This window comes from Notothenia rossii (genome assembly GCF_949606895.1).
Source record: "Notothenia rossii genome assembly, chromosome: 3".
In the NCBI taxonomy this organism is placed as follows: Eukaryota; Metazoa; Chordata; class Actinopteri; order Perciformes; family Nototheniidae; genus Notothenia; species Notothenia rossii.
This window is the reverse complement of record NC_136901.1, coordinates 39113026-39137748: the sequence shown is the minus strand read 5'-3', so window position 1 is coordinate 39137748 and position 24723 is coordinate 39113026. Positions and strand designations below refer to the sequence as shown.

Here is a 24723-nt window from a genome sequence, read left to right as displayed (position 1 = left end):
ACACACACACACACACACACACACACACACACACACACACACACACACACACACACACACACACACACACAGTAAGTGAGTCAGCCCCGAGGAGACTGTGACAGGTAATTATGTGAGTTTGTTCTGCAGAGAGCGCTGACTTGGAGGTGAACGCAGCACATTATGAACACAACCATCTTCCCCAGAGCTACATCCACATTATAAATGAGAAGGAGTGGAGAATCTGCTCAAGCTGCAACCTGCACGCATGCTGTGCTCCTAATAACAAATAAACATGTGCTGCACTGATCTTTAAATCACCTTTGCTTAAATGGGCGCCAATCTGCTCATTTTCAGGTTCATACAGTATGTAGTGTCTCTACTTTAAAGAGTCCTCTCCTGCTGATGTTCAGGTGTATATCAGTATGTAGTGTCTCTACTTTAAAGAGTCCTCTCCTGCTGATGTTCAGGTGTATATCAGTATGTAGTGTCTCTACTTTAAAGAGTCCTCTCCTGCTGATGTTCAGGTGTATATCAGTATGTAGTGTCTCTACTTTAAAGAGTCCTCTCCTGCTGATGTTCAGGTGTATATCAGTATGTAGTGTCTCTACTTTAAAGAGTCCTCTCCTGCTGATGTTCAGGTGTATATCAGTATGTAGTGTCTCTACTTTAAAGAGTCCTCTCCTGCTGATGTTCAGGTGTATATCAGTATGTAGTGTCTCTACTTTAAAGAGTCCTCTCCTGCTGATGTTCAGGTGTATATCAGTATGTAGTGTCTCTACTTTAAAGAGTCCTCTCCTGCTGATGTTCAGGTGTATATCAGTATGTAGTGTCTCTACTTTAAATGCCTTCATCTCAAATCCTTAGCAACCATGTACTTGATGTGAAAAGCTAATCATAATTTCTTTTGATGCAATATTGCAAATTAATACATCTTCTGTGTGGAAAGAAATGGAGTCCCTTTTTCTATTGGAGCCCTATTTTGAGATCAAATTATAACATGTTGGTTCCTTTTAATATAAAAACCAAGGGAAGAACAGCTTAGAGGAAAAACCAGCAGGATTTTAAATTATTATATTTACTCGAAAAGGATGTACAGGGGTTTTATATTTAATAAATGTGAATTCTGGTCTGTTTTACTGAAATCAGAGTTGATTAAAATGTTCTCGACAAACCCCAGCTTGAAGATAAAATGTCCTATAAGTAAGTAATGATTAAACTTCGGATCAAGAGGTTTTAGTCAGTGTATACAGCCAATTAACTAAAGTGTTGCTGCCTCTGAAGGAACCTCATTAGCAGAGGTGGGAAGTAGTGGAGTACAAATACTTTGTTACTTTACTTAAGTACAGTATCAGTACTTTACTCCACTACTTATTTTTCTGACAACTTTTTACTTTCTACTTCTTACATGTGGAACACAAATACCTGTACTTTCTACTTCTTACATGTTGAACTCAAATACTTGTACTTTCTACTTCTTACATTTTCCAAACAGGCTGGTTCCTTTAGTCTGAATGTGTGTTTGGTGGCGTGATCATTATTATTTAGAGTCATTGCGTGCCTATTGATTTGAACACGATCCGTGTATCCATCATTTCCTGGTCTTCTCTAAAGAAGAGGGACCAATGAAAACGTTGTCATGTTGCCGTTGGTCACCATGGAAACATTCATTAGCTAACAATGACATTATTGTTCTATTAATATAACGGGAGGTCAGGTACTCTTTAAAACAGCTGCTAGTTATGGGTACTTTTTACTGAAGTACATTTCAAAGCCTTTTTACTTTGACTTGAGTAAAGAAGTTTATTCAGCACTTCTACTTTTACCAGAGTACTTTTAAACACGAGTATCTGTACTTCTACTTGAGTAAAGGATGTGTGTACTTTTGCAATCTCTGATCATTAGTATCTATTCAGAGAGGAACCTTGAGACCATGAGGGCAGAGAGCATTCACAACAGCAGGAAAGCAAACAATCAAAACACCCAGTTTTTTTTTAAGCAAGAAAAAATAATTTATTTATACTGATATAATAATTTCATCACATTGGCGATGCATGGCTGCGGGGGGGAAGCGTTTGTGTGTGACGCCTCCTCGCAGATACACACCACTGGATGGGGGAAACAGGTTATTCAATACATACACGGAATATTCCTTTAAATATGTCTTTTTCAATGAGGAATAACAAAAATAGAATAATTCCAATAGCTCTGTCTGTCTCTCTTTCTAATCTTATCTCTTCACAAGCTTCATGTACAGACCCATGGGCGGGTTTGTTTTACTCAACTTGGCGTGACAGGCGGGTGGGGTTTAGCGGCAAAAGAGACATCAGTTTCATTCCTACTCCAAAGTACCCCTGAAACGTCCAAACACTGTTAACCCCACCCGTCTGGCACAACCTGACAAACAAATGCAAGATACTCTTTGGCCCAAATATGCAACCATCACCCCTCTTTTCTCTTTTTCACCGTCTTTCACTCTCTCGTGAAGCTGCACCGCATGTTTTTTTAATGAAAGATCTTAAAACTGGGATCAAACAGCGGGAAAAACTGCATTTACTTTTGAAGCATTTGTGCTTTTTTGGGATATATTTGTCAAAAAAAGTGGTTCAACAATGGACTTCTTTAACGCTGTTTCTGCAAAAATGGTGGTTGACTTTGTTTGGATCAAAGTCTGAAGGGATGTTTGATTTGTTTATTCGGGGTAGTATTTAGTGGCTTTATTCATTGTCTTTAACAAATGATTTTAAACATGTTCTTCAAACCAACATCAGATAAATCTTTATGTTGGCTTTGGAGAAAAGTTTTTTTTTTGACGCTCCAACTTAACACTACGTTTCTCTGAATCTGCAGCTAAAATAAGGAATTAATTAAAAAGTGATCTCCTTTCATCCCGTTGCAGGGCAGCAAACGAGAGAGTGAGAGAAAGGGAAAAGCTTTTAACATGATTACTCACTGAGTCACACGACAGCTGAGGAGAAAGGAGGGAAGAGGTGGAGGAAACGTTGACGGAGGAAGTGTAATTTTCGCCGTGGTAATCCCCACGTTTAGCCGAATCAAACCTTTGCTCCACGCCCTCGTTTCCACCTCCCCTCCTCCTGAAGAAGGGATTAAATATTCAATATATTTCTAGTGTCAGCTCTCTTTTCACACTCTATATAAATGTCATTTTTCAATATAATATGTTGTCAACTTTTTCAGAGATGTGCAATTTAATACAGAACTTTCATGGTTGCAGAGTTGCTCTTATGGCAGACCTAGTCCCATTGGTTAGTAATTCTGTGTATGTGACGAGCTACAGGATCAACCAAATACACTAAAGACTAATTGCTCCAATTGTCTGTAAGTTTGTTGGTAGTAAAATCTAAAAAGTATCAAAAATATGGCACCAAGTTGGCAGTAATCTAACCAATAAGTGTATTTCTGCGTCCAGTGCAACTCTGCCTCTGAAAACTGTAAAGAAATTAAATATTTCTCTAAATATTAAATGATTGTATCCTCACACAGGGGGTAGCACGCTTTTAACCAGTATACCCATGTGTGTCTTTGTTTACTTGTACTTCTATTTGTTCTAGTGCTGCCAAACAGTCATTCTCATGATCAATTAGTCCATTTTTTAGCTGGATGAATTTGAGTTTAAAATTAGTTTGGCCTATAAAATGTCAGAAAATAGTCAAAAGTGTCCAAAAGTCAAGTCCTTAGATGTCTTGTTTTGCAAGTCTAAAAGCCAAATATTCACTTTTAGATTATATAAAACTGAAAAAGGCAACGAAACTTCATATTTAGGAGGCCGAAATCAGCAACTTTTGCACTAAAATGTCTTCAATTGTCAATAAATGGACTAATGGTTGCAGCATTACTACTAACTAAATGTGCCATGTTGGATATATATCGTCTCCACAGGAAGTTAAACAACGCTGAGGTTAGTTTATCCTTAAAACTCGTTGAAAATGACAAATCCTACCCATTAACAACCACATTTTTTGACGTGTCACGCACACCTCATGTGACTTCATAACAATCGGTTCATGTTATTATTGTCCGCTCCATCCTAACACTGTACTCATTTCCTTTCTCTGTTCCCACTCTGTTACCTTTGAGCTTAATTAACTGGGTTCAGTTCAGATTTTGGCTAACATGTGTCTGGTCAGTTATCTCGAGGCACCAGATTTCCAAACATGTCTTAACAGGGCGATTTCGTTTTAACAAAGGTTTGCAAGGTTGTGTGTGTGTGTGTGTGTGTGTGTGTGTGTGTGTGTGTGTGTGTGTGTGTGTGTGTGTGTGTGTGTGTGTGTGTGTGTGTGTGTGTGTGTGTGTGTGTGTGTGTGTGTGTGTGTGTGTGTGTGTGTGTACTACCAAGGCAGTTGAAAACAAAAATAATCATTGTAATAATATAAAATAAGAACACAGTACAGGCGCTACAGCAACACGCCCATAATTCAGTATACAAGGCAAACAAACACAGTTTTTAATCTTTTTTTTCATTCACTAAATATTTAAAACAAGTGTCACTTGACTAGTCATCATGATAATTTACGCACTTTTAAAATCTTTTTTTTCAGGATGATGGAATACCTGAAGGACTAGGAAGAGAGATGTATGTGAAGGCGTTTCTTTTTTTACTCTCCTGTTGTGTTATGTGTGGTTATTCCTTCTTTCACCCACTAGGGGGGGCTCTGACTCAATAGCACCGAGGGATAGTTTGCCAGTCCAGAGATGGAAGGACCCCTCCTCCCTCCACACATCCATCCACGCAGGGGATAAGTCAGGTGTAAGAGCTGAACCGCTGCTAATCCAAACATTCTCAGACTGTCCACACGCTGGTCCAGAACCGAAGGGCGGTAAGGGGTCAAATACCACACGGCGTTTCGTTCACAGTCCAAAAGTAAAGGTCCTTTATGCAAAAAAAAAACACATTCAAACCCTGCCTGTTTCTGTGTTTGTGCACATCCACTCATTCATCCATGTTTTACTCAAAGGAAAAAGTATAAAAAACACAGAACAAGAAAGAGAGAGAAGGCAGAAGATAGAAAGATGTTTTTTTTGTTGCAAAGCACAAACAAAGCACAGCATCTATTTTCTTAACAGTCATTCATTGACATTCATCCGGTGTCGTGTCGCCCGCAGATGCATAGACTGAATGCAGAGCGAAGGAGGGACGGGAAGAGAGGGAGAGGCGAAGGTTAACGGAAACATGGGGGACGGAGAGAAGGGTAACAGAGGAAGCGATCAAAAGGCGGCGTTATGTGCAGAAGCAGAACGAGCTTGCCGTGTTTGGGCAAAGAAAGAGAGAGAGGGTGCTACTGTATGTGCCAGAACAAGAGGTTACAGGAGAGAGAAGGAGAGATGATGCTAAACGCAGAGAGACAGATGGACTGAGAGCTCCAGTAGTGATTAAAGGAGGAGGGGGGGGAGGAGGAGGAAGAGGAGGTACAGGCTGCCAGCTCACCTCTTAAACGAAAGTGGCGGAGGCTGTGACCCAACAGTCAAAAATAATTACACTCAACGTCTTTTCCAAACCCTTGATGCAAACATCATGAGGTCAAACAACGAAGTAAAGGAGAACTCATTATAGCAATCCAAAACACCTACTAACCCTAACCCTAACCCTAACCCTAAAGCGAATTTAATTGCTATATTGCATTTCTGCCTTTTTCTACCTTAAAGGTGGGTTAGGTAAGTTTGAGAAACCGGCTTGAGATGCACTTTTTGTTATATTCCATGGAATGCTCTTAACATCCCGATAGCAATGAATATCTGAAGTGCTTTGACAACAATCCATAAATAATGTCATCAGTGGAAGCCGTAGCGCTGTAAAAAGAACGAACAATCATCTGAGCCGGCCCGGCTAAAATAACTGGATGGTCTATCTGCCTGTCAGCCTTCCATCTGTGCTCAAACTTATCTCGTGCCCTCATTGGTCATGTGCGCGTTCATGTGTGTTGGAGGAGGGGCTCTGGAAGGAAGTGGCAGATTTGTTCCGGTTGTGTATTTTCAAATTCTAGCGCACTCGAGCTGGTTTCTCCAAAATGACCTACCCCACCTTTAAGGATGGTCCAATGCACCTTTAAGTACATACGAATGGAAGCATTGCAGTTCCTTTTCTTAAGGATTTAAGGAACTTCAACCTGCTCTTATGAAGGCATCAACTTAGACACGGCCCAGTTACTCCGATAGGAACCGTCCTAAGCAATATGGAGCCATTCGACCACAGCCAGAGGGAGGGTAGCACAAACACACTTTCAGAACTTTGCGACAGTGTGGACAGAAAGATTCTGGCGAGGGCCGTAATGACCTAGGGTTACAAAGTGATAATTATACCTATTTTCAGAACTCAAAACTCTGTCAGTCATTGCTCCTGTAAACCATTGGTTTGTAATGTGTGTATACTTGTAGCGGGGGTTGCTAACTTCATGCTAATCCTATTTCAAGAAAGGACTGCAGGGTAGGGTGACGATGCACACACAGCGACACACACACACTCACACACACATAGCATGGGCCCAGAAACACATTAACAGGCAAATGGACATTGACGCTCTCTCCTTCTCGCTTTTTTTCTTGGCACTTCCCCTCATTACACGCACATGAACACATACACAAGCGCAAAAATACACACACATACACACCGCTAGGTCCCCTCTGGTCTGTTTGTAGCTTTTAACAGTCCTTTGGTCCCGTCACCAGAGACCAACAATTAATAAAGACCCTGTTTTATAACCAGGCCTGCTTCATGCTCTCCGTACAGAAACTCCACAGGCTAGATTTTACCAGCGCACACACTCCTACGAACACACACACACAATGTTCTGGTCTGTCCTGTCTTCCATGGCATTAGTCCTTGGTCCATATGTGTGTGTGTGTGTGTGTTTGGGTGTGTGTTTCCTTCCATGGTTTGTAGTCCAAGCTGCTTGCTGCTCTGTACACTATTGTTAGTCTTTGTGTCCGCAAACAGATGATATCCGTTGATAGGTGCGATACATTTATCTTTATACATGATACATATAGTACAATCCAATGAAACATGTACAGTATATGGCCATCTAGCATGGTTAACAAAAAAGATTAAGGAAAAACAAAAGACTGATCAAATAATGATTGATGAGTTTCGATTGCGCCGTGGAAACGTCGCTCCGTCGGCGAGGTTAAAAAAAAGTGCTTACGTCCCAAGATGTCCCTCCTTTCGCCGGGTGCCTCTGTGGAATGTTCTGTAAAAGGTCCCCATTCACATTCAGCCAACAAAACAAAAAAATCTGTGACATGCTCATGCGTCATCTTTGGTGGCAAAAAGCCCCCACGTGGTTTTTCTTTGTAAATCCTGCGCTTCGTTCGCCAAAATAAGACTGTTCAGTTTCTCTGAAAATGATCATGCCTTCTATGGTATTGCAGTAACCAGGAGGAGAAGGAGAGTTATGAGAGAAGCCCACATGTTTAGGCTTTCTCAGGTGCCTCATCATCTCCATTAATTATTTACCTTTCAATTCATTCATGTAGGTCTACTGGCATCGTCGCTGTAGTGCTACTGGTTGGAGGGTTTTGGTTGAATAATGGACGAATCGTTTGGAAGTCAACTTTTGTGTTTTATTCCAATTATTATTTGGATTCATTTGATAACTCTGGTACCTTTGAGGATCAATATAACTGCTTAAGGATTCATTAATAACCTCTGTCTTCATCTTGGACCCTTGATGTCTTCACCAAAGTGGAGCCAGGAGTAAAGATATCCACCGTCTATCCTTATATTCTCTGCTCCAACGATCCATCTCATCATCCAGCCTTCGCACTGAGCATATCCCCAATGAAGTTGTGAAGCATAACTTTAAAATCTCCATCTTTCATTAAAAATAAAGTGAGAACAACTTTCGCTCTCCACTGATTTCTTCCTTCCATAGAGGGACCGATTGGACAATGAACGATAGCGCTTCAACCATAGTAGGGGGACATTTGGTCCAAAAATGTGCTCCAATTCGATTGGACAGTGCAAATGGTCAATCAGTAGTTGGAGCGATCTGGTTGGTCAGAAGGCCCCATCTTCAGTGGGTGGCGCATTGTGGAATTGGTTGGTAGCTTTCTCAAGAGCCAACGAACCTGGTTAACTTCACTGATCGTGGGGTTTCCCGTACTCTCCTCCCTCGCCAGCTGTCGGCGAAGTAGACGTAAACTCCGTGACCCGCCGTGCCAAAGGGTTTGTGCTTTTGAGAAGCTCCATAGCAGAGACTCTGGCTCCTCCACCGGAAGTCTTGCTGCCTTTCTTCTGAAGCAGGGCCATGAAGTTCTCGTTGCGGGAGCTGGACCTCTGACTGCCTAAGGTCATGTTTCGGATGTCGCTCCCGCTGTTGCTGTGCTTCACCGGAGATACAAGACTCTGCCGGCTGCCGAAGGAGTCCGTCGGTTCCTTACGACCAAGAACCCTCCGCTTGGACCTAGACAAATAGAAGAAAACATGAGAAATTAGAGGTCCCCTATTATACTGTCTTTTATCAATATATTCCAGGTCTCAGATACATACAGAACATGTCTCTGATTGGCTGAAACACCAAACAGATCATTGCAGCATTACCCATAATCCCCTCTGTTTCAGCCCTGTTTCCAAAGTGCTGATTCTCTGTCTGTTACTTTAGATGAAAACAAGGAGCCCCTCCCCACGCCCCTCTGAGAGAGATTTGGTTACAAAGAACACAATGGTGCTCTAGGAGGAGATTCAGGTGATAAGGTGGGGGGGGGTTACCTTGGTTACTGATAGGCTAATGGTTACACAAGCCAAAACATCCTTTTACGACATCATAAAGTGGCCAAAATCTGATCAGAGGGGACACGTGTTTATGTATAAAAAGACATGAAAAAGTGGATTTTGCATAATAGGTGACCTTTAAAGAAAATAATGTTAAAGTAAACATGATGTACAGTCCCCTCCAAAACTACTGGAACAGCAAGGCCAATTCCTTCATTTTTGGTGTACACTGAAAACATTTGGGTTTGACATCAAAAGATGAATACAGTATGAGACAAAAGGTCAGTATTTCAGCTTTTAATTACAGGTATTTACTTATTTCTGTTGTCAGTGTACAGCAAACATACAGGAATGAGCCTTGCTGTTCCAATAGACACATAGAAGAAAACATAATTAAGAATAGAAATGAAAGAAAAAGAAAAAAAAAGAAAAATACTCCGCATTAAATCTGTACAAGTTGTCATAAAAATGTGCATTTTGGGACGCCTAGAGAAAGACATTCTTTAAACAAATCAATATAAATCGGGGTAGACACAATAAAAAAAGAAATTATATTAAAAAAAAGGTGTATCAAAAAAGTCAAAATGGCGTATGCCAAAGAAAATCTTCATGATTCGGGTTGCATATGTTTGAATAGGCTACACGACAACCGAAAAACAAGCATCATAACCAGACTACATTTTCCACCGAGGGTCACGGGGCCGCAGGCAGGTTTTATCCTCAAACCAAACGAGTCTGATTGAAAACCTCTAAAGCGTGTGACTACATAAGGGACTCCATCCTTTCCCTGTAAGAGATGAACACTCCTTCACCTTTACTTCTCTGCCTTTCAAGCTATTTGCAGCCTTACAGGAGGGTAAAACCATGAACACTTGTTGCTTAGAGACTAGCTTTTCTTGGGATTCTGTGTGCGTATGTGTGTGTGTGTGTGTGTGTGTGTGTGTGTGTGTGTGTGTGTGTGTGTGTGTGTGTGTGTGTGTGTGTGTGTGTGTGTGTGTGTGTGTGTGTGTGTGTGTGTGTGTCTGTGTGCTTGAAAGAGATTCTAAAAAAAAAAAGTATAAAAAGGGAGCCGCCGGTCTTGCAGCATCACATTGTACGTGAAGCCGTTGCTAGGGAACATTATGCTCAGTCCGCTGTTCACCTTTTCAACAAGACAATGCATCTCTCGTCAGAAGGGGTTATAATAGGACGGATGTAACTGCACGTGCCGTTAACCTTTCCAAAAGCCTCTTAAGAAAAGGCCTCTTGCGTAATATCATTATTGGTAAACATAATAGAACGTATTTACACTGCATGACTGAAATGTGTGTGTGTGTGTGTGTGTGTGTGTGTGTGTGTGTGTGTGTGTGTGTGTGTGTGTGTGTGTGTGTGTGTGTGTGTGTGTGTGTGTGTGTGTGTGTGTGTGTGTACAAACCTGTGAATGATCGTGAACAGGTCTTCTGTGGTGTGTGCTGCAGGTGTGCTGGGCAACATGTCATCATCTGTTTCCTCTGCGATGTGGAGTACCGTCTTCTCCTCAGCTGCCGAGTCATCTGAACAAAAACAGAAAGAAGGTATCACATTGAAATGTAGTTTCCACCAAAGCCCTACTTGAGTCAGTAACAGAATGAGTGTATAATTGGATAATAATAATAATAACGATAAATGTAATCTTTACGGTTAAAAACAACGTGAACCAGTCCGTGTTTTGATTTGGCCCAATTTTAGAGCAATTGGTCTTTGATTTGATTCAAAAGCTGAGATGTTTCTACTGGCAGAATCAGCAGGTTATGTATCAAACGCAGCAGTGAAGGATCCTAATCAAATGTAGCAGCTCTGACAGGCTATCATGAAACACATGCATATAAAATGAAAGGAAAAGAGGTTACACAGTTCCTCACATTTGTTATCTTATGTTTTATCAACCACTGCATGTTTGCTAGGGTCTATTTTTATTCTCCATAGCCTCTTAGACAAGCACACCAAGACATTTCCGATTAATATGTAAGTGCACAACTCAGCAGTCGACAGATACTGCCACACTACAGAAGTTACCGAAATGAACTCCATGCTTTAATGAACAGTCCTGAAATATGTAAAAGAAAGCTTTTTGAGGTAGAGCATAGATGGTTAGGTTGAATTATTTATTGTTCGATGAATCACTTGCATTCAAAGGATCAAAATATGGTTTGAACACAGTTTCCATTTGAATCTCTTGTTGCATTTGAAAACGCTTTGACAAACGAAAGCTTTTACCAAATGTTTTGGACGCGATGTGGAGGTTTTGGACACACTGCAGATGATTAGCAGAAAGGTTATGGACATGCTGATCCTCATATTTTAATTTGAAACTGGGTTCCCTTTGTAATCCGTTTTAAATGCTGTGATTGCAAGCTGACTACAATGTGGTTCTACCCGAGCAACAATCGTTTTTCAAGCCAAATGAGGTAAAAATGTGCTTCTCAAAACAGACTTTCTTCAGCTTTATCAGGGTTTATCTAATCAGCTTCATCTTTAATATAAGTTTGAGTCATGCATAATGCAGAATAATAACCTACGACTTAATTTCTTGATAAACTGTGACCCTAGTGTGCAGATATTTCTCCAAAAAGTTACCGGCTCCAATCTCAGTGCTGGCCATCTTCCCTCCTAGCTCTGTGAGGGAGGAATCCTGCAGAGACGAATGAAGCGATGACTCTTTTGAACTCTCCTCGTCGGTTCCTAAGTGGTTCTCATCTTGTTCTAGCATATCGAGAACACTAGGAGAACTGGGAAACTCTTCCGGTGAGAACGTTCCTACGGGAGACCGAAGACCCACAGGACTGTCGGCCTGAGGGGTCTGACGGTCTGTGCTCCCATTGGTCGAGGAATGGACCGTTGAGGGAAGAAGAAGGACATTCGGCTTCTTCGGGACTGGAGGGGGAACCTGGAAAGGAATGAAAAAAGTTCTTCTTCATGACATTAACCACAAGGACACTCCAAAGGATTACAAAAGACCCCCAGCCACAAACTGTTCTGTCAGGAGTAAAACCACCAGACTCAGGGACAGTTTTATTCCACAGGCCATAAGACTATTACACACCTGAACTCTTTAAAGAACATCCATAAACATTCCTCTGTTAGCATCATGCTAATTATGTATATATATGTGACCGGCTCCATCGAAATCAGTCGCATTGACCCGAACACACATTTTGAGTTGTATACTGTTGGAAAGAGGAGATTCCTAGCTTTCTAATGATATCACGATTGTTGTTGCACTCACAACAATAAGCGAAATATGTCACATTATGTAATGACTGTTAGTCATCATTTTGAGAAAAAGGCATTCAAAGTTTCCTCTTCTCTGGAATCCATCGATCTGATTGGTTATTAATAAATTATCAAAGTAGTACGGAGGGAAGATATTTTCGTTTGGATTACTGGTCTGGGGGAAGCTCGCGAGTGTGTGTATGTGTGTGTGTGTGTGCGTGTATTTTTGCGTTTGTGTGTATCGTGAGTGTTTCCCGGGGGAAAAAATCACGAGAAACACCGGCTGTTGTTATGCCTGCTGAGACGTAAAGTTACTCCGTTCTCCGCTTGTAATTATGCCGTCACAAGCATCAAAGTTGTATTTATCATCTGAATTTGCTGAAAGAAGTTTAATATTCTGAAAGCCGAGACTTTGTTTAATTGAAATCAGATGAAAACAAACTGTCACGGACCCTGCCGTGTTATCTATGATTTCTATGCGCCTTACATTCATAATTTCAGCGGAGGGAGGGGGGGCGGCCCTTTACAAGCTTCAAAAATGTATTTATCGTGTGATTTTGGAAATACAAGTTTCATATTCTGAAAGCCAAGACTTTGTTTATTTAAAATCAAAGAAAACACCCGAACCCCAAATAATTTTTTTACGCAAATCCAAGTTTATTTTGAAATGAGCCGTTGCGACTTCCGACTGATTTCGATAGAGCGGGTCATATATATCATATTTAATTTAATTGTATATAGACTCTTTTCGCACTATTTCTATTTTATTTGTATTTACTTGCACATTTCAAAACATTCTCTTGCATTATTTTATCAGTTTCTTCTGTTGTAACAGTTTGATGTCCTATGTATATTCATGTTGCACTGTTGGAGGAGCCTGTGACTTAAGTTTGTCATTGCCATATCTACACTGTAGCTAATGTGCACAATAAAGCCTTGAATCTTGAAAAGTAAAGCATTTTCTGAGAGATGTCTTCCTCACCTTGGGTTTCTTTTTGTTTGACAGCTCTGACAGACAGGAGATTGTCATTCTTGAAGGGAGGGTCTTGCTCTTGTCCTGGAGCTCTGGGCCCTCCTCGTTACTGCAGGGAGACGGGAGTGAGCCTCCGTCCCCAGGACCAGGACGAATCTCTGGGTAAACATCGAAATCGGGCTCCATCGCCGGGTCTTCCAGAAGAGGCTGGGGGTCCGGAAGAGGAGGGAGGTCATAGAGGGACTGGGGCAGGAATGAATGTTCATAAGTGGAATAATCTGGTGGAACAGAGGGACTTGTTGCTTGTGGTGAAGGTCTTTTGGGTTTGGGTTTTCTCATGACTTTGTAGATGTTGCCTAGGGGAACAGGCCGATCCACAGGTGAGCCAGGAGGTGATTCGAGAGCTTGGGGGGAAGTGGAAGAAGGGGAAGAAGACTTAAAGAGTAGGTTTATGGGCCGTTTTGGCAACGGGGGCTTGACAGCGACAGGGGGTTTGGGTTTCGGTAGGGTGGGTGGCGGGCTGGGGTCTTCCCCTAAGTCACGGCCATGCTGTTCTTCTTCTATGGTGTCGGACGCCCCATCAGGGCAGTCCTCCAAGTCACCACGAGACACAGAGCGCAGTCGAATAGTCTTTAGTTCATTCTGGGTAACAACAGGCAAGGCTTGTGAGGAGCTGTTTTTTCCGGGTTTTGCTGCAGTCGAGGTGTCCGAATGTCTTCTGCTGGCCTTTGGCTTTGGCCTGATTGATGACAGCTCTAGATGTGCATTCCCAGGCATCTCAAAGGACAATCTAGACCTTGCAGACGGGTCCTTGGGCGACGGAAGAGATGATTTCCTCTCCGGGATCTTCGGACGCAACTTACACCCTAATGTCCCGTGACCTGCCATATGACTGAGTGGAATAGTAGGGGTGGGAGTCTCTGATTGGCTGGAATAGCCACTTGATGGCGACATAAGTCCTGGGGGTTTGAAGGGCGAGAATGCTTTGATGTCAGTTTCCATGGAGAGTTGTGAGGGCGATGTTGCTCTGGAGGTTGAGGGAGAATAAAGTAGGGATTCCGAACTCCCTCTGACTTTCATACATTCAATCACTGTGGTACCTGTTGCTGTGCTTGAGCCTGAAAGAGACCTGAAGGGAGAAAAGAGAACAGAGGAGAGCATTTCTAGCATTAAAACTTAGAGAATACTGAAGGTCCAATAACCGGGAAGATCATCTGGATCGGGCAAATAAACTGCTAAACTTAAGTATTGTTTTATTTCCTACCTGTAAGGGTCATTCTTCCAGTCCCCCAGCTGCCAGTGAGTGGGGAAGGTCAGTTCTGTATCTCCCTCCCTCTCTGGTGCTTGGACTTCCAGACTTGGAGGTCCATCAGCGCCTCCATGGCCAATATCCCGCTCACCAATCATTGGTTTAGAAGAGCAGGACGAACTGGGCAGTAGGAAATCTGGCTGGAAATCCGGGAAAAGATCCCTGGGGATGTGCAGGCTCTTTGGCCGGCCATCACGGTAAAGTCCGCCTTCGTGGTGGATTCTCCCCTCAGCTTGTCCAAGGTTCTTCATTAGAGAGACGCTCCTCACAGGGGGTGGTGGCTTGCGCTTGGATTTCTTAAGCGAGATGGAGCGGGAGCGTAGGCGCAAGCGACCGTCGGCGCTGTAGTCTGAAGCCGTGACGGAGATTGTGTCTGTGGTACTGGTGCTGTCCTCGGAGCTCCCTCTAGGGTATCTGAGCGCATAGTTCTCACCCAAACCCAGGAAGTGATGATGCTGTTGTTGGTGGTCTGTTATTCCCATAGCATTCCCATTCCCTGTCGGCAAGACGCTCCCGTCCGGCTGTCCTAAACCAACTTCTGAAAAGCAGAAAGAATCCGAATCTGTGGGCGTAGAAAGGGAACGCTCACGAAACTTGAATGCGTTGGCCGCTGCTATTGAACGTGCCGACCTCTCTCGCCCTCTTGCTCCCTCCCCAACTCCTCCTCCTCCTACCCCTCCTCCTCCTCCTCTTCCTCCATCCGCCACCGCACCTTCAGTCTCGCTTCGCTTCCCCATCATCGCCGCCGCCAGTGAAATCCCCGGCATGTTATTCCCTCCCCCTCTCCCAGAAGGCATCGTCACGGACGAGAATGAACTGGAATGTGAGCCCCCTCCTGATTGTCCTGAATTCACGAACATCACGCCGTCCTGCGACCTTCCCCCCGACGATCCGATGATGCTGTGCTGTTTAGGCGGGACGGCTGGGCCTTTGTTCATCGTGTAATTGTAAGGCTCGTTCCACGCTCCGGGAGAAAAGGTGGAGCCCTTAGGTCCGTTCCAGGAAGCGGACGGTGTGTTTGAGCACAGAAGCCCAGAGTGGTCCATAGTTCCTGGGTGAAGTTGGTCCGCGGCACGCTGCTCCAAAGTCCTATCTGTGGAGGAGCATAGAATTAAAAGTCACCTATTATGCAAAATACACTTTTTCAAGTCTTTTATACATCAACATGTGTCCCCTCTTCTTCATGTCTCTTCTACATCAACATGTGTCCCCTCTTCTTCATGTCTCTTCTACATCAACATGTGTCCCCTCTGTGTAAAGAGACTCTGAAAGTTTCAGGAACAAAGATTCTCTCTCTTTTTGTCCTGATCCATTTCTATAAAAACCTGTCTGAAAATGAGCTGATCAGATTTTGTCCGCTTTATGATGTCATAACGATGTTTTGGCTTAAGTAACCATTAGCCAATCAGCAACCTCATTCTCCTAGAGCACCATTGTGTTCTTTGTAACCAAATATCTCTCAGAGGGGCGTGGGGAGGGGCTCCTTATTTTCATCTAAAGTAACAGACAGAGAATCAGCACTTTGGAAACAGGGCTGAAACAGAAGGGATTATGGGATGCTGCAATGATCTGTTTGGTGTTTGAACCCAAACACTTCAGAGACATGTTCTGTATATATCTGAGACCTCTAATATATTGATGAAAAACAGTATGATAGGGGACCTTTAATACAACTGAACTTATGGGGACATTGCCTGCTGTAGAGTCCACTTTCTTGCTTACTTCAAAAGCAATGTATTCAAGTCCTTTAGATATTCAACACACTCTCTTGTTGCCAACTCGTTTCAATCTGAAAAACTTGCACACTGCTCAAGTCAACATCTTTAAAAGAAAGTGACAATAAACCTTCAGGATAAATTGCCATATTTTTACAACAAGATGTGAAGGTTGCCACTGTTATAATCCACCTATTTTGAGATTTGCTGCTATGTATAGTAGATTATAACGATCAATTATCCTATGCACCTTCCTGCATTAGTTATATACACTGAGATGTTTGCCATTGACTTCAGTGAGGACTCTGATATACCCTGCGATTAAGTAACAATGTTGCATTGAATGAGTCAATCAGGCCTGAAAGATCCTGGCTGCTGGCAACACAATCCTTTACTCAGCAAAACAGAGTAGAGTAAATGCAGGGGGAAATAAATTACTAATACAATATTATTATCCGTGGTGTTCTTTGTTGTATACAACTATGTGGTGGGTTAAAAGCAGAATGAGAAAATGATTAAGATGTTCTCCTGCCACAGTGACCCCCTTTTACAGGGCATTACGCCAAGTAGGAATATAAACAAGCCCAGATTAATGTCACAAAGCTTATGTCATCGGATTTGACACAGAAACAGAAAAAATGGAGGTACAAATACTATTTGATCTGAGCAAAGGATAACATCTTCAGACTTTTCACGTGTCAATAAAAACGTGACTTGCTAAGAACATACAGAAATATGTCATTGTCCCATCTCTCCCTTCTCCCAAGGTATCAAATGATATAGAAAATGTTGTTAAGGCTTCCTAAACCAGAAAAAACCTTGTCCAGTTAAATCTGGGGTTTCTAAAGTTTCAGTGGAAATCTGGGTTAGTAGTTTATAAGTGCATTTTATTGTGACATCTTCCTTTCGTTTCGCTTGTAGCTTGCCACGAAGTAAATAAAGTAGCAAAGTAAGAGTTTGCCTGTTTGAACTGAGCATTTTTCTCGTTGTCCTAAGTTTGAATCTTTAAGGTTTATTGCACTTATTGTACGTTTGGATAAAAGCGTCCGCTAAATGTAATGTAATATGTGAGCAGTAACGAGGTCTGCACCACAGGAATAATGGAATACAGGAAAGGTAAAACATCGGAGAAGGATCTTTTCTTCATAGTCACTGTTAGACAAATATCACTGGTGACCGGCTTGAGCTTGAATCTCAGGATCCATGTATCTGTGATCCTCTCCAGAATGGAAGTAGTCATCACATACTGATATCCAAGAGAGGGAGTTACACAGTCACTAGATGGAGAAATGCCGGTTATTCTAGGCAATCATACATCATACAAAATTCTGACTTTTTCTGACAATCTCAAAATTCTGAAAAAAAAAAATGTTGGCTTTTTTCAAAATCTCAAAAACATTTTTTCTCAAAAAAAAATGTTTAGTTCATGATGATCATGCTTGTCATATGTCTATCTCCATAGAGGCTGAATCATCATGTTAATCACATAGCTATCATATGCCTAAAACAGTCCTGATCAGGGGGGGATTTAGGATTGTAGGAGATCCGGGGCTTAGCCCAGATGGGGAATGAAATGGGAATGGGGATGGGAATGTTGTTGTTGTTGTTGTTGCTGCGATAGCACAAATTTACCACCACCTTAAAGCGGACAAAAACCTGAAACATCATCCATTTCATCACTGCTGGTGATGTCATTGTTGTCAGCTGCTGATACTGCTGCTGCAGCTTGTGGCGCCTGATTTGATGAAAATAATTTTCTAATATCCATAACTTTGATTTAACTCGTCAGGCACTGATCAGGAAGGATCACTTCTTCTTCTTCAGGGCAGGGAAGGCTACACAGTACGCAGTCTACTGTCCTGTAGCTGCTGCCTCTCTGTTGGACTCCGGTACTGCACGTTACTCACGAAACATTTAAAAAAAAAAAAAAATGTTTTAAGTCAAACATTCGGGGCTTTTCAGAAAGCATCCGGGGCTTGAGCCCAAGTAGCCACCCCCTAGCGCCGCCACTGGTCCTGATGCTCTTCTAGGTAATCATACATCCTGTCATGCACACAGCTACGTGGGGCCTTTGTTATTGTGTGTACTCTGATATTGGAAGAGTACATTCAGTATTTTCCCAACAATCACAAACATACCTGCAGGTGAGGTTGTGTCGAGGTCAGAGAGGGTCTTCCTCAATGGGAGGTTCTGCTGGAAAGTGTCCGTGACGGGCTCCAGGGAGCGGGGCTGGAGGGGGTAAGGGTCTCCTGGAGAGGGGGAGGGCGAGTGCTGGAGGAGGTCGACACCGTGGAATTTCCCTCCTCTCCCTTCACCTGGTGGAGAAACAGAGCGAGGGGAGAGTCATTTTACCTGACACGCAGTAAATTCAATAAAACGCTTAATCCGATCATGTTGTTGACTTGGCAATAAAGTATTAGATTATGATCCCGGAGAGACAGAGATGTGTGGAAAGGGATTTGATTCTGTGAGCATCACTTGATTTGAAGTCAGTCTTGAAAGGGCGCAGTGTTTTCTAGCATCTTTTAGGATAGTGAACACTAATATGATTTCCTTTTTTTATTGAACTCAATACACCAAGATTGTTTTACAAAGGTTAACATTTATTTGTGTATGATATGGACCAAGAACGACAAAACTTATAGTAACTGCATTTGAAAAACTAGTCGTATTTCATGCATTTTAAGCCATGATGTGCAAATGAGAGATTTAATATTAAATGTATCTGTAGCGACAAAACTCCCAATGAACAGTCACTAGAAGCTAAAGTAGGCTCATCACTTTGACACGTTTCATTTGAAAGAGTCCGTACTGAAGTTATAGATTAACGATGTTGAATGACGCAAATAAACAAAAAAGAACTTAAAGAGGACCAACTGGTCAACAGAAAATGTCTGAACCAGCTCCCCCCCCCTCTGTGTCATCTAGCAAACAAACAAGGCCCATGTGACAAACACGGACGGATGTGATAATTAAATACAAATGTTTGCGATCTAAAATAATAACAATAATAGAGATAATTGCCTCCTACAAGTATCATTATGTATATTTTGACCACGTGTGTCTCGTGCAACATCTGCTACTTGCAAACATAATGTACTGCTTTTCCTTTTGAACAACAATATAGTCCCCTTCAGCATTTTCCTAATTGTTTTTATGTCACGGTCAATAAAATGCCACAACTCCTGAAGACAATTTTGCCTAATTAACTGCTTGAATACAGAGACATCTGTTCACTATACTATATATGAGCCCAATAGTCCTCGCTATCTGAGTCAAGGCTTTTATCGGCCAGGTTGTTCTCTAAAAATGTGAAATGAAGACTAAAAACCTTCAATTTCACTGCTACGCCGATGACATCCAACTTTACATCTCAACAAAAACCATCACCCCCACAACACACTCCACTCTCACCAACTGTCTCTCAGAAATAAAAGCATGGATGCAAACAAACTATCTCCAACTGAACAGTGCCAAATCAGACATCATCATCATCGGCCCCCCATCCCGTATCAAAGTCATCCAGAATTTCAACTTCAGCATTGACAGCCACACTCTATCTCCCCCCCCTCACATCCGCAACCTCGGAGTCATTTTCGACAGTCAGCTCAAATTCAACCACCACATAAATCACATCACCAGGACCGCCTTTTTCCACCTCAAAAACATTGCCCGTCTCCGCCCGTCACTCTCCCCCTCTGCTGCTGAAACCCTGATTCATGCATTCATCACTTCACGACTCGACCACTGCAATAGCATCCTCTATGGCAGTGGTTTTCAAAATGGGGGCCGCGGCCCCCTGGGGGGCCGCCAGGGGGCGCTAGGGGGGCCTCAGAAAATTGGAGGGAAGATAAGAAAAAAAAAGGAAAGACAAAAAAAAAAATTCTAATTATTTTTTAATAAATATTTTAAATCTGATTTAAAAAAAAAAATCATAATTATAAAATATAATTTATAATAATGGAACATATAATTTGCCATAGTCATCTTTCTGATTGCCTACCAGTCAAAACATCGTTCACGACGCCATGACGTCATGTTTAGACCTGGCGGTTTGCGCCATTTATCAAGCTGCTTTGCTCCTCAAGCGAGCAAGCTAACTAGCTCAAAATGGACAGGTTTTTGACAAAGAACAGGTCAACGGAACCGACCAACAGCCCTGCTGTGGAGGACACTGCTGCAAAAAAACCTAAGAACTCCTGGCCAATTAAAATCAGAAGGTACGAGGCAGCGTACATTAAGTATGGCTTTACAGCCATACAGAAAAATGGCCATGATTGCCCGAAGTGTGTGCTCTGTCTGGAGACCCTCTCAAACGAGTGTTTAAAACCTTCGAAACTTCAGCGTCACTTGATGCAAAAACATCCGGCAGAGGCCGAAAAAACGGCAGACTTCTTCAGACGTAAAGAGGAGCATTTGGCCAGGCAATCTGCTGCATTCACACAGCAAGCTACCGTTCCCGAGCGGGCCCTGAAGGCATCATTTTTAGCTTCATACCACATTGCTCGTGCAAAAAAACCTCACACAATCGGAGAGGATTTGCTTTTACCAGCTACCAAAGACATTGTCCGAGAATTGCTTGGCGAGGATGCTGCTAAAAAAATTGACGCTGTCCCACTCTCGGACAACACCGTCAGCCGACGGATTGGTGACATGGCGCAGGACGTATCTGCTCAGCTTTTGGAGCAGGTGAGAGCCAGCGAGTACTTCGCTCTTCAACTAGATGAGAGCACAGACATATGGAATGAGGCCCAACTGCTTGTGTACATTCGATTTATTTCCCAGGAGAGATTTGTCGAGGAAATACTGTTTTGTAAAGCACTTGAAAGAAGAACCACTGGGAAAGATATTTTTCAAGTTTTGGACGATTACATCGAGTCTAACGGATTTAACTGGGCCCGCTGTGTGGGGGTGTGTTCGGACGGAGCCGCGGCAATGACCGGCAAGATCAGTGGAGTGACCGCTCTCATTAAGCAGAAAGCCCCGCATGTAGTCGCCACACACTGCATGCTCCACCGTGAGGCACTTGTCGCAAAAAGGATGGATAACGAGTTGAATCAGGTACTACAGGAGGTTGTACAAGTGGTGAATTTTATTAAAGCCCGCCCCTTGAAACACAGACTGTTTACCCTGCTTTGTAATGAGATGGGCGCCCGTTTTGAGGGGCTGCTGCTTCACTCAAACGTGCGCTGGCTGTCACGGGGCGCAGTTTTGAACCGTGTCTATGAGCTGCGGAGGGAGGTTGGAGAGTTCCTCTCTTCTGAAAAGCATCAGCTGGCAGAGCGGTTCACTGATGCAACCTGGATCCGCAAACTTGCATACATGTCAGACATTTTTCTGCATCTAAATGTACTGAACCAAAGCATGCAAGGACGTGACACGTACATACTGCAGGTGCAAGACAAAGTGCGTGCTTTTTCCAAAAAGATTATGCTGTGGTCAAACAAGCTCCAGGAGGGAGTCACAGAGATGTTCCCACTACTTCACCAGGAGCTGCTGTCATGTGATGATTTGGGCTCCATCTCTCCAATGATCCAGTCCCACCTGGAGCACCTCCAAGGATATTTTAAAGACTATTTCCCTGACCTTGAAAACACACATTTAAACTGGGTTAGGAACCCCTTTTCCCCCGGTGTCGGTTCTAGTTTGGACATAAAGTCACAGGAGGAGCTGATTGAGATGACAAACTCAGGGGATTTAAAACTAAACTTTGAGGCTCTTCCCCTGTCTAACTACTGGCTACATGTAAGAAAGGACTATCCCACCTTGGCTGACAGGGCACTGAAATGCCTTCTCCCTTTTGCAACAACTTACTTGTGTGAGTCTGGCTTTTCAACTTTAAAGGTACTCAAAACTAAACATAGAGCACGTCTACATGTGGACAATGACATGCGTATGGCACTGACAGACATTAAGCCCAGGCTTGACAGACTGTGTAGGAGCCACCAAGCCCATCCCTCCCACTAGTGTGATCACTGTCTGTCACTTCCAACACACACACACACACACACACACACACACACACACACACACACACACACACACACACACACACACACACACACACACACACACACACACACACACACACACACACACACACACACACACACACACACACACACACACACACACACACACACACACACAAAGAGAGGTTTGGTTTCTTTTTTCTGTTTTTGTATCATCAACAGTTTGTTGAAAGGTTTGTTATTCAGTGGGAATATAGTGTTGAACTTACAGAACCAAGTCAGTTTAATAGATTTTTTTTCTTTTTTGACTGAAAACTTTTGAAGACATAATGCAAGAAAGACAAAAAAAAAAAACTCTTGCATATGTAAATATATTTTCTGTAGGGTAAAATGTATTGCAACATAGTGTCTATAATAAGAAAAACATTGTGGTGGAACAAAGATGCCCTGCCATACAAATCTTATTCTGTGTTGAAAACATATTGTTAATATTATTCTCATGCTAAACAAATGTAATAATTACAGTATTGAATAGAGAATAAAAGTAACAAAAACGTTCTTAAAGTTGATGTGTGACATATTTTGTAGCATTGTTGGTGGGTTTGCAAAGGGGGTCCCCGGCCAGAAGCTAATGATTTTTGGGGGGCCTTGGCATGGAAAAGTTTGGGAACCCCTGCTCTATGGCATACCATCCAACCTCCTCAATAAACTCCAACATATCCAGAACTCTGCTGCCCGCCTCCTCACCCACACCCGCTCCCGAGACCACATCACTCCCGTCCTCCAGAACCTCCACTGGCTCCCCGTCCGTGAAAGAATCCACTTCAAAGTCCTCCTCATTACTTACAAAGCCCTCAATAACCAGGCCCCCCCCCTACCTCACAGACCTGCTGCACCACCACACCCCTTCCCACTACCTCACAAACCTGCTGCACCACCACACCCCCCTACCTCACAGACCTGCTGCACTACCACACCCCTTCCCGCTGCCTCCGCTCATCAGAAGCCAACCTCCTATCCATCCCCACCCGCACCAATCACCGGACCTGGGGGGACAGAGCCTTCTCCGTCGCTGCCCCCTCCCTCTGAAACTCACTCCCACATCCCATTGGAGACTGCACCGACCTCACCACCTTCAAAAAACTTAACTTTAACTTTAACTATATATTTATTTGTTGTTCCTTTCTTCTCTTTACTTTTCTCTTCACTATTATTTGTAAAGAGTCTTTGAGCACCTGTAAAAGCGCAAACAAATTAAATCTATTATTATTATTATTGAGGTGAGGTGGTTCGGGCACCTAGTTAGGATGCCACCTGGGCGCCTCCCTAGGGAGGTGTTCCAGGCACGTCCAGCTGGGAAGAGACCAAGGGGTAGACCTAGAACCAGATGGAGGGATTATATCTCTTCTCTGGCCTGGGAGCGCCTTGGGATCCCCCAGTCAGAGCTGGTTGATGTGGCCAGGGAAAAGAAAGTTTGGGGCTCTCTGCTGGAACTGCTACCTCCGCGACCCGACCACGGATAAGCGGGAGAAGATGGATGGATGGATTATTATTATTATTATTATTATTAAATGTTGATGCACAAACAAAAGGGATCCAAAATGAGACAGTTTTGTTGCATCAGGGTGCATTTACTGAACTTATTCTTCCTGATTTCTGGATTTCCTTTTACCTGACTAGCTACGATGCTTAGAGTTGCCTCAAGTTTAAATCAGGAGGGTTTTGTCAACCGAACGAGGTCATCTCAGCTGAACGAGTACATGTCACTGAAGACGACAACGAGAACATTAAAGTGACGTGATAACAGCTGCTCTTTCTTATTTCTGCTTCCTTAACCTACATGGTTATGTGCCACGTTTTCCATGTAATCCGGAGTGAATGGTGCGGATAAACCGGCTGTTCTATTGTACTTCCCGTCCTTCTGAGGTCTTGTCACAGCAGTCCATAATCCAATGAGTCACCGCAGGCAGCAGGTATCCACTTGATAACCTCAATGAAATGCAGTGCACTCAGGGTCCATTAAAGCCATCAGCTTTGTTTTATTGTGAGTCAAATCGGATGCTGTCTAAAATATATCTCCTGAAGCCACTCAGTGACGTATGTTTTCCTCAATGAGACAAGACAAAATACACCAACAATCAATGAGATTAAGGAATCAAGTTACGTTGAATCATTGAAAAACAGTGCGTTAACAATCTGGTCTAAAAGGGACACTATTCTGCTGATGTTCAGGTGTATATCAGTATGTAGTGTCTCTACTTTAAAGAGTCCTCTCCTGCTGATGTTCAGGTGTATATCAGTATGTAGTGTATCTACTTTAAAGAGTCCTCTCCTGTTGATGTTCAGGTGTTTATCAGTATGTAGTGTCTCTACTTTAAAGAGTTCTCTCCTGCTGATGTTCAGGTGCATATCAGTATGTAGTGTCTCTACTTTAAAGAGTTCTCTCCTGCTGATGATCATGTGTATATCAGTATGTAGTGTCTCTACTTTAAAGAGTTCTCTCCTGCTGATGTTCAGGTGCATATCAGTATGTAGTGTCTCTACTTTAAAGAGTTCTCTCCTGGTGATGTTCAGGTGCATATCAGTATGTAGTGTCTCTACTTTAAAGAGTTCTCTCCTGCTGATGTTCAGGTGCATATCAGTATGTAGTGTCTCTACTTTAAAGAGTCCTCTCCTGCTGATGTTCAGGTGTATATCAGTATGTAGTGTCTCTACTTTAAAGAGTCCTCTCCTGCTGATGTTCAGGTGTATATCAGTATGTAGTGTCTCTACTTTAAAGAGTCCTCTCCTGCTGATGTTCAGGTGCATATCAGTAT

At 42.9% G+C, this 24723-nt stretch overlaps 1 protein-coding gene across 6 annotated transcripts in view; it reads right to left on the bottom strand.

Annotated features, from left to right (window-relative positions):
* Window positions 1–2302: 2302 nt before the first annotated feature.
* The window catches only part of nhsl2 (NHS-like 2), a 172359-nt gene continuing 149938 nt past the window's right edge, over window positions 2303–24723 (bottom strand). For all 6 annotated transcript variants that reach the window (XM_079672184.1, XM_079672186.1, XM_079672185.1 and 3 more), the window contains 6 exons: window positions 18074–18250; window positions 14176–15313; window positions 12921–14040; window positions 11303–11612; window positions 10122–10239; window positions 2303–8399 (listed from right to left, as the gene is read on the bottom strand). In XM_079672184.1, coding sequence (XP_079528310.1) covers window positions 8075–8399; window positions 10122–10239; window positions 11303–11612; window positions 12921–14040; window positions 14176–15313; window positions 18074–18250 — 3188 coding nt within the window. In that variant the 3' untranslated portion in view covers window positions 2303–8074. The remainder of the gene's footprint in view (window positions 8400–10121; window positions 10240–11302; window positions 11613–12920; window positions 14041–14175; window positions 15314–18073; window positions 18251–24723) is intronic.